A 10,164-nucleotide genomic window follows, 5' to 3' on the forward strand; every position below is an offset into this window, starting at 1 on the left:
CAGCACAGCTCTGCACGATGCTTTGCCACACTGGGCAGCTTGATCATGGCTCAGCAGTGGAATCAGATGAGAAGAAAGGGAGAAGGAAATCAAGAATGGGAGGGAGCCAAACACAGTCAGTGAGTGTCCATGAAGTCTTGCAGACCCAGAGATTCCCAGGTTGTTTCTGCTTTTGTAGCATTTGTGTGCTGCAGGGTGAGCAAAAGGTTCTGCTGCTTGATTCTTCTGCAGGAGCAGCCTAAAAGGGAAATGGCCACTGAGCTGCAGACCAAGCAGTACTGCCTGACGTTGGCCAGGGGGAGCTTCTCCTGCCGCAGTGTGATGATGACAGGTCTGGAGATGATCTGCACGGCCAGTTTGTAGATGGGAGCCAGGAAAGGACATGGTGGGAAGAGAGAGGTGTTAAAGAACAGCCCAAGCATGGAAATGCATCAAAAAAGCCCTGAAAAGTTTCACAAAGCCACAGCCAGAAAGTTTGGGATTATCATGAGCAGCTAGAGATTATTTGCTACCATACCAAATGGTAACAGAGCTCTCCCTGCAGCCATCCCAAAGCCAGACAAAATGGGAACAAAACCAGAGCTCTGCTGCACACCCCACAGCCACAGTGTTGCAAGCTGAGGTGCCTTGCTGTGTTTTCATTCATCCCAATCCCTGTGAATGAAGACTCGGAAGGCAGTCAAGGTGTTTAGTGAGCATGAGTTTGCTTTTATTATTGTATAATAGTCAGGAGGGCATGAGAGGTCCATGGTGAAGATGGGACTCATCCTGTCTTGTCATGGAGAAAGTGGCTCAGAGCTCTCAGTGCTGCTGTCCGGTGCCTGGGACTGGAGGCCTGATTGAAAGTCCCCCTCCAAGAGGTTCTGCTCCTCCCCACTGTCACTGACCTGCTCCTGTATGGAGATGCTGCTTTCCAGGCACTCAGACTGTGCTTGGGATGGGATGTACTGCAGAAACACTGGGTTACAGTCCACACTGGTAACGGTGGTATCTGGCAGGCTCAGGTCAGCATCTTCAACAGAGCCAGGTGTAATGAGGGCATGAACTTGGATGAGCTCCTTCTCTCCATCACTGTTGTTACTGTTGTTACATGGAAGGCTGCTGTTGGAATTGCAGCGATTTGTGCTCCCTATGAGCTCTCCATAGATGGAAGCACAGAGAGCATTGTTGCTACTTGCCCTGGGTTGGCCAGGGCTCCATTCACCTAGAATGGATACACAGAGATTAGCGTCAAACTTTCACAAGCTGAATTATGACAGTTGTTCTTGAAAAAGAGGGTTTTGAAAGCTGCATTTGCACCCTTACCTGCCAGGACTACCACTGCTGTTTCTGAGGGCTGCCTGGCATTGTGCTGCAGTTGGCGTTTGCTCCCAGAGGATGGTTTTCTGAGGCTGAAGCAACAACACCAACTGCCAGCTGGTGATTCCTTCATCTTGCCTGGTGGATTTTGTCTGGAGAGAGAAAACAGTGAATGCTGTGAGTCATGTGTGGTGCAGGATGAAAGCAGAGCTGCACTGAGCTCTTGGCAGCAGTTGCTTGTTCCTAGCACTGCCTGGTTTCTGCAGAAACACAACTTCGAAACTCGCTCTGTTTCAAACAGTTGAGCACGGCTCCATTCCTATAGCTCAGCCCTGAAGTCTTGCTGGCTAAATTCCCCTCAACTCTGTCAAGCAAGATGCAGAGCATGTGAGCAAAGGCTCCACAGCTGTACAGCACAGCATCTAAAGGATGGCTTTTATTGAGCTGTCAGGCGTAACTGCTTGCTGAGGAACTGTGCAGCCATAAAGGAAGTTCAGAAGCATCTCTGACTCCTACATTAGCACCTCATCGGCCTCATCTCACTGCCATGTTTAATTTCTAGTGCCAGCAAGTCTGACCAACAGCTCTGCTTAGAGGAGAACTGGAATTGGTGTCAGGCACATGGCCCTGAGATCTGGAAAATCCCACCAGTAGCATAACCTAGTTTCAGCAAGTTTTGGCACTAGAAATAATGGAAGGAAAAACACAAAAACCCGCCCAAACAGTGATGCTAGGTGCTGGAAAAGAAAGTCCTCTTTACCTTTCAGATGGAAAGTCAATGACTGTGTGGAATTTGCCCTGCCCAGCTGCAGGGCTTTCTTCCACTTCAATGTCCTGGCTGCTCTCTGTTACCACAGAAGAGCTGCTGTGGCCTCGCCTCTGTGCCTGTGCCTCCTCCAGGCTGAGCAGCTTTGTGGCAGCAGAAGAGACCCCCACAGACTTGGGCCCTGGGAGAGAATTGTGCCCTGTCAGGGAAAACCACAGGTAAGAGCGAGGATCAGAAAGCAGCAGCACAGCCACCAGAGTTCTGGGGGAGGTGCTGTATTTTTCTCAGGCTTGCTTATCCCAGCAACTGGAAGAAGAGGAGCTCAAAATAACCATGTGGGCAGAGGTGTGTTTATGGCAAAGGACACAGTCATAATGAAAAGCAACTCCCTGTATTGAAACAGACAAAGAAAAACCTGAGAAAATGGGGGCAGGGAACTGTGAAAGCTTTGCTGCCATACTTCCATCAAGCTTCATCTGCGTGCAAAACATCATCAGGACACTGACCGTTTCTTCCTTGTAAAGTTTGGGCTTGGACATTCTCAGCATCCAGCAACAGGATGCCATATTCTAATGGAAGCCCAGAGGTCTGCTGTCCCCTTGATGGTAAAAGAGTATCTCAAAGGTCCTGGAGAAGGCCTGCATCTGATCAAGGTGTCAGGTCAAGATCAAGCTAATGGAGGAAGACACTCACCTGCTGCATCTGCGATGCCTGCTCTGGATTTCGAGCAGAAGAGGACGTCTGTGTGGTTGATGATGAATTCCACAACATCCGACTGCGTCTGCAGCTCCATGCAGGCAGCTCTTCCGCTGGCGCAGGCAGACTCGTTCTGCTGTGATCTGTAGAAATGGCAGATTTTAGAAGTCATTTCTCCAAGACCGTTTCCCCGAGTCTGAATTGTTGCAGCCAAAAGCTGTCAGCTGAGGCTCTGGAGATTTCCGCAGTGGGCAATCAGTGATGTCAATTCTCCTGGATGATCAAGGACACGTCAGTCCCATCTCAACAAGACTGCAGAAATGGTCACCTAGACATTGTGCCCGTGGGGTTGGAGAACAGCCCAGGCTCCTGCTCTGCTGTCAGCCACTTGCTACAGATTTTACAGGAGAAGAGCACATTTGATGGAGAAAAAGAGAGGACTGCCTTTTTTTTTTTTTTTTTTTTTTTTTTACTGGAGAACAGATGGAAGCGCTGAAGTGTTGAAACGGAACCAGAAGTTTACCTTAAGAGGTTTGGAGCCCACACAATGGCTAGGTTCTTGGCATGCATGTTTGTGATGGTGGAGCTCCCAGCTAGACACGCCAAGTGTCTCATCAGGTACTCCAGTGTCCTGGAAAACGAGAGGCAAATGTTCAGCACCAACGAGCATGCCGTGCTGCAATTCAGAAAGCAAACCTCCATTCATGCTAGTTCTTGTGATTGCTACTGTCACCGAAGATGAAGTAGATCCAACTTGACTGAGTGCCACGCTGCAGCACCAAGCCCCAGCACAGCACAGCCGCAGCCATCAGCTGCACCAAGCGTGCCCCCGTGCCCAGGAACTGACCCCATAAAGTAACCCCATGGAGCCTTCAACCCTTCAGCATACACAGGCATCGTGTTGTCGGCGTGAGACAAAGCCTGGAACCGCATCGTTGCCCTCTGCAATGCAGCAGGGCTGAGCTCAGCAGGCTGAGGGCAGCACTGACCTGTAGTGAGGAGCGGGCAGCTGCTGGATGACGTCCTGCATTCTGAGCAGCCGCTCCTCCTCTGTAGCGGCACCAACAGCATCCTGGAGTAGTGCAGAAAGGGAGCGAGACACCAATCAGGCTAGTACACCACTGCGAGTAAACCTCGTGGGGCTGACAGCAAAAGGGCCTCAGAGCTGGGGCACTGCTGCAGCCATCTGCCAAGAGGCCCAGGAAGAGGGAAATGAAAGACGTTGCCTTGTGCTTACCGAGAACTTGCCGTACAGCTGGTGGGTGAGCAGAGGGTTCGGGAGCTCCCTGAAGTACATCTTGCAGAGGGAGCTCACGCTGTGAATGTCACGGACGGTAAGCTCAGGAATCTGCTCAGACTCAAATTCCTGCCTGGAGAGAGGGACGCAAACCCAGTTGAGCGAGAGGAAGGCAAGTCCAAAGCCACACCAGATGCACTCAGGCTGTGTCAGTCACAGCACTCTTACCGCAGTCTCTGGATGTTGGACGCGACGCCGGACAGGCGGTATATCCCCTGCACCACGCCGTGCTGCTCAATGAACTCAGCACAGCTCTGGAGGACCTGGGGGACTAAAGAACACGTGCCAGCCGTCAGTGGAGCTCCTGATTCAAGTCCTGCTTCAGGCTGTGCTTCCGGGAGTCACATCCCATCCACTAAGCCCAGCCAGACTTGGCTGAAGCAAATACAGATGTGCTTGTCTCTTAGGAGCATCCGCCTCACTTTATCCTTCAGCCATCAACTTCCTTTACACGTCTCCACTGCTATCAGCCTGCCCCCTGCTAGATATGATCTCCCTTTCACTTTCAGATGCCCAAGAGAGGAAGATCTCAGGAATGGGCTGTTCCTTACCATCGCAACCAGAGTGGAGAAGATGCTCTCCCAGGTCACAGCCAAACACCCTTTCCTTCTCCACCTCCCGCTCGGTCGGTTTCTTTGGGCGGGCCTTCACCAAGGAACGAAGGAAGGTGAGGATCTTGCTGCGTTTCTTGGGCACTGCACAACAAAAGGAAGAAACCAGGTCAATTCAGGTTTGGCTCCGTTGGACGAGGCCGAGCACAGCACCTTCTACAGAGCACGTCAAAATGGGAAGAACATTACCAACCAGTACATACAAAAAGGGATTTTCCCCACCCCTGGAGGAGCCCAAGGCCAGGTTGGATGGGGCCCTGGGCAGCCTGGTCTAGTCTCGCATTAAATGTAGAGGCTGCAGCCCAGGCTGAGGCAGAGGGATGGGAGCTTGTTGATCCTTGAGGTCCCTTCCATCCCAAGCCATTCTATGAAGATTCTATACTTTCCCCAAGTCCAGTCATAAACACAGGAGGATTGGGCCAAATCCCTGCCCCGTGATGTGCATGAAGGATCATCAACCCAGAGGACAATATGGGATGGATAAAGGAGGTATTAAATATGGAACACAACCCAAAAAAGACTCCATTTTGCTTCCCCAAACCATCAAATGTAACATCCGTACCTGGCTTTGGCACTGAATTGATGAGTGCCTCAGGAACATTCTTATTAATGAGTTCCACACACTCCCCTGGGAAAAAACCAACCTATAACAAGAAGAAAAGGAGAGGCCAACTATTGCATGCAACATTTCTCAGGTCTGTACTGTTAAACCAAAAGTCACATAACATTTCCCTCAGAACGTGCTTGCCTGATGTTCCTTAAGACTATCCAGCAGAAAATGGCCATAGTTAACAGCATAAAGATAATAATTTTTCAACATTTGCAGCCAAAGGCAAGGTCCTCTGACACTGACACAGGGAAACCATTTATGTCCATTACCCATCCTGTGCAGGCAGAGCAGCTCTAAGCTGAGATTCCTACCTTTACTGAAGTTGCACTCTCCAGTCTGAAGCTTGTGCCTACCTGAAAGCCGTGCTTGCCTCTCCACCAGGGAGTCAGCTCCTTTGGTGGCATATCAATGACACACACGATGTCTCCCACCTGCAAGAGATTGCAACGTCAATCCCAGCTTCAGCACGGCTGGGAGGAAAGCACAGCTCAAAGGACTGCATTCTTCTGCACTACCAAACATCGTTGAGCTTGAGAGCAATTGCACCAGTGCAGCTCTGAAGGCATTTGCCGTTGTTCAACTGAACTTGGAGGTAGAAGAGTCAGTACGTTACACAACATACACAATACAGCTGTGCAGTAGGAAATGGTTCTCAACAGCAGCAGGGTATGGAAGAGTTCCAATTAAACCGCACACAAGTTGGCAGGGCCTCCTGAACAGATCTACACACTCCATTCAGCGGTCTGCTGTTGCTCCGAGACCAGACTACAATACTGGGCAGTATCTGTTTGATCAGAAGATTCAGAAGCCAAATGAAGCCATATTTTAGAGACGGCTGAACTCCTCCCTGCATCCAACCCAATCTGGAACTGCATTTTCTAAGCTTAACTTCACAAAGCATTCTGAAGGTGTGTGAGAATATTCCTGATGCCTTCACACCTTATACTCTTCTGTACATGACAAGGAATGCCTTTAACTGCTTACCTCAAAGGAGAGTTCATCCGCTGCCTGGGCAACGTATCTCTTAATGACATGGGCAGCAGCAATAGCTGGAATATTCACAGGTGGCACCTCATTGTCCAACAAGGGCTTCCCCTTGTTCTCAGTCTGAAACAGAGAGCAGCACAGGCCAAGGTGAGGAGCTGAGAACAAACAAGGAGGATTTCAAGGTGAGGAGCACATCTGCAGAGAAAGCTGCAGGAAATGCACTCGGTCCTTATCATGGGCACTTCAGAAGGAACTGCAAGTCTAATAACAGTTGTTTCTCTTCCTGGTGTGCAGCAGGCACTCGCCAGGCAATGCCAAGATGCATCTCTCTCTACCCACACTAATCAGCAGTGGCACTGACGCAGACAGGTGGCCTTGCCCATTTCGCCCCATCCTTTCCTGCACTCTTTGTTCAGGAAGGTCAATTGTTTAAGATGCTAGGAGACCGTTAAGAGGGAAACCAAAGCTTGTTCACAAAGTGCAAACGGTGTGACTGCAAACACAAAGCAAGCTCTCTTGAGCAGTTCAACAGCAACAGTGAGGCCAAACAGAAGCAGACAATGTTTGTTGTTTCTGCAGCTATTTCAAGGGAAAAATAAGAAGAGGACACCACAACCGAGACTGCTCCAGTAGTTTTATAAATTTGCCACACTTGCACTACTGTCTTGCCAAAGAAGAGTGTAAGAGCCTGCTCACTTCCTGTAATCTTTTGCCTGGGGACCTCAGCCATGAACTAGACACAGGAGCTGGTCCACTGACCCAATCCTTTGCTCACTACTAGTGTCACCTTCCTTTAACTTGGTGAAGATGAGAACACCACTTTATCTTTGGGCAACAAAATCCAGGCAGGATGGGGAAAGTGCTCCTGCATCTTTTTTCGCCGGATCTGATTGTGTTGGTACTATGATTTCACGGCCATCTAGATGCCTGTAGCAAGGAAAGAAAGCTTTTAAGGCAGCTTTTCAGTGACACCAATAGAGATGCAAGTATTTGCTCTCTCTTGAAAAGCAGGAGAGCACATCTGCAGCTCTCTCTGCTGGCTCAAGTCAGGGAACAAAGACCAATCAGAGCTTCATACTCTACCTTCGTCCATGGCACGTCAGGCCCGCAGCTGATCTCACTGCACGTGTTGCCCATCACAGCAGGCACAACAAGCTGGAACTGAAAAGAAACACGCTTATATTTTCTCTGTTCACACAACACAGTACTGAGAGACTTCTGGAGAACTTGGCTACCCTCTGGCATAGGCAGGTGTTCTAGAAGCAGCCACTTTGTTCAGTCAATTCAAATGTGACAGCCTATTACTCAGCATTTTACCAAGTGGCTATCCCTCTTCTAGCAGATGGGGACTCTGGCACAAATCAGCACGTGCATTTGCCCAGGGCAATCTGACAGCACAGTAGCAGGGCAGTGAGAGGAATCATTGGTGGGGGTGGATCTGCTCCCCACCCCTCATCTTCCAGCAACCTCACCACCAGCACCTTGCACATGGATTTCCTCTGCTTGCATCTCTGCTGTGCTCCCCACAGCTGTCGGGCACACTCACACAGCTGAAGCACGCCTGCTGGTGTCCCTGGCTGATGCTGTGCAGCTCTGCACAAGCTGGGGCTAGGACTCTTTGCCTAAGGGATTGGTTTCCTTAAGATTAGCTGGTCACAGCACACAGACAGCATCCTTCTGAGGGCTGAGCTGGAGAGGAAGTGGAAAAACCCACACGGGACCAGTGTCCTATCAAAGCTGGACGAGGCTGTGTTAGTAAACACGGTGCAACACGGGCTGCTAAAGCATGTGGGGGGACAAAACATGGCAGGTACCTGGCAAGAGATCAGAACAAGGTAGACAAGTTCCTTAAACCCGCAGCCGTTTCTTGTCACTTTGCTCTGTTCTTCCACGAGCAAAAGCTGCACCGAGGGAGCAGGCAGAAGAGAGAGAGAAGGAACAGGTCAGTGAGCTTACACAATTTAGCAAAGACGACAAAGGAAAAACCATGGGACAAATACCACCTTTATGGATCACTTGGGAATCTATGTACTGGGTGAAAATTACATCTGATGGACAAGAGTAAGCAATATCGTACAATGAGTTCTGCCAGCCAGCAGTTCTCAACACCTCACTGCCCATCCATCTGTCCCACACTGTCTCAGCTTACCAACAAGATGCTGCACAAGACGGTGTGAAAACGAAGGTACTCAGTCAGTGCACAAGTGCAACAATTGACCTACTCAGTCAGAGCTCAAAGCGCTCCAATGAAGAGACACAGTACACACTGCTCCTCCCCTCATTCTAGCCGCTTATGACATCACTAAGGGCCACCAGGCTGCTCCACCATGACAGAGAAGGTGGGGAGGCAAGACCACATCACAAGACCAGAATATTCCAACACCCCACCCCAACATTCTAGAATCAGTGGGCGGTTGGAATTCTATCTCAGCCAAATACTGGAGAAGCTGGCACGGGGTTGTCATGACCAAAGCGCAGGACCCAGCGTTTGCTCTTGTTGAGCCTTGTACAACTGGCCTCAGTGCATTCCTCTGGAAGGCCTTCCTACCCTCAGGCAGATGGACACATCTTCCCAACAGCATACCTTGCAGTGCTGGTCCTATGTAAAATCCACACTAGAGTCCTGTGTGTTTGTACACATTCATAACTACTATCTTTTTCTCTACCTAAGTCTTGAGCTACACAATTCAGCTGTTTCATTTCCATAAAACAACCCCATTGATGTCACACTGCTGACACAATGTCCTTGCAAACACAGCAGCAACTCCTGGCACTGATAGCTGCAGGTACAGCAAGCACAGGGCAGTGGGTTGCTTTGAATGCAGTTTGCACACGGATCTGAGGTCTTTGTGGAAAGCGCCTTGCAAAGCACATCATGTCCTGCACCAAGCAGAGCACTGCACATCTTCAGTCTCTCCAAGCTTTGGGGCTTTGAAGCTGCACAGTGTTTCTTGGGAGTTTGTCCCCCAGAACTCCAGAGCACATTGACCTTTTCCCTGGCAATTCACAGCTTGCAGAGCATCAAACGCAACAAAGAAAGAAGGAAAGGAAGAGGCAAAAACCATGGCTGTGTACAGAAGCGCACAGGGAGGGTTCAGCAGGAGAAAGAAACCTGCTGCCATAAGTCAACTAAACAAAGGGTTTACACCTCACAGTTACAGAATTTTGAACGCAGAAGCACTGCCACGCAAACAGCATAGTATTTGGAAAGCAGCACATCCCAATCAGCCTCCTTGCCCTGCTCTAACCGCTCAGCCAAACACCAAAATAAAACACACAAACTCTGTTTCTTTGCTTGTGGCAGCCACGAAGCTCATGTTTTAGTGACACACAGAAGTGCATCTCCAGCTACTGTGTGTCTCGCTAACGGCAAGCTCAACTGTGAGCTGTCACTCAGCCTGACACCACAAGCAGAAAATAAGCATACATAAACAGATGCCCTTATCCACACGTGCCAATCCGGGTGCGAGAAATAAAAGGCTCATTAGGCCATGAGCAAAGCAGGGAGCACACAGGCAGGAAACAGAAGGAGTTGAACTCCAGCTCTCCTACACAAGAGACAGGGAGAGCTGAGTCAGCACCACAGGAGGACTTACGACACAGCTTAAGAGCTTACAGAGACCTGAGATTGCCAAAGGATGGTGCTAGGGTAACTCTCACCATTCTTTTGCAGGAGTCTTATGCATGCTTCGGATGCTGATTCCACTGCCTGTGTCATTTGTAGGAATTTTTGTTTGTCCAGGTGAGAAACACTCATTTTTTCTGGGTAACGCTTCTATGGTTCCATGGTTATTACTGGAAAAAAAAAAAAAGATGCAACCCTGTAAAATTTACCACTCTGCTGTTCTTGTCAGCATGACATCTCAGATGAGCATTATACGTCTCTGTACCTGACTGA

The 10,164-nt window shown here is 49.6% G+C and overlaps 1 protein-coding gene across 2 annotated transcripts in view; it reads right to left on the reverse strand.

The window, feature by feature from the left end:
- The window catches only part of LOC116239474 (rho GTPase-activating protein 32-like), a 124,493-nt gene extending 115,957 nt beyond the window's left edge, over positions 1–8,536 (reverse strand). Inside the window, exons 1-15 of one of the 2 annotated variants that reach the window (XM_090131151.1) lie at positions 8,416–8,536; positions 8,081–8,167; positions 7,350–7,427; positions 6,264–6,386; positions 5,633–5,710; positions 5,232–5,313; positions 4,610–4,753; positions 4,227–4,329; positions 3,999–4,131; positions 3,751–3,833; positions 3,285–3,392; positions 2,759–2,904; positions 2,060–2,264; positions 1,306–1,451; positions 708–1,204 (exon numbers count right to left, since the gene is read on the reverse strand). In XM_090131151.1, coding sequence (XP_089987277.1) covers positions 777–1,204; positions 1,306–1,451; positions 2,060–2,264; positions 2,759–2,904; positions 3,285–3,392; positions 3,751–3,833; positions 3,999–4,131; positions 4,227–4,329; positions 4,610–4,753; positions 5,232–5,313; positions 5,633–5,710; positions 6,264–6,386; positions 7,350–7,403 — 1,833 coding nt within the window. In that variant the 5' untranslated portion in view covers positions 7,404–7,427; positions 8,081–8,167; positions 8,416–8,536 and the 3' untranslated portion in view covers positions 708–776. Of the gene's footprint in view, positions 1–707; positions 1,205–1,305; positions 1,452–2,059; positions 2,265–2,758; positions 2,905–3,284; positions 3,393–3,750; positions 3,834–3,998; positions 4,132–4,226; positions 4,330–4,609; positions 4,754–5,231; positions 5,314–5,632; positions 5,711–6,263; positions 6,387–7,349; positions 7,428–8,080; positions 8,168–8,415 lie in introns of those variants that run through there. The other variant, XM_090131152.1, reaches the window with a different exon arrangement.
- Between the last annotated feature and the right edge of the window lie 1,628 nt (positions 8,537–10,164).

Source organism: Phasianus colchicus, chromosome Z (genome assembly GCF_987193195.1).
Source record: "Phasianus colchicus chromosome Z, bPhaCol1.hap1.1, whole genome shotgun sequence".
Classification (NCBI taxonomy): Eukaryota; Metazoa; Chordata; class Aves; order Galliformes; family Phasianidae; genus Phasianus; species Phasianus colchicus.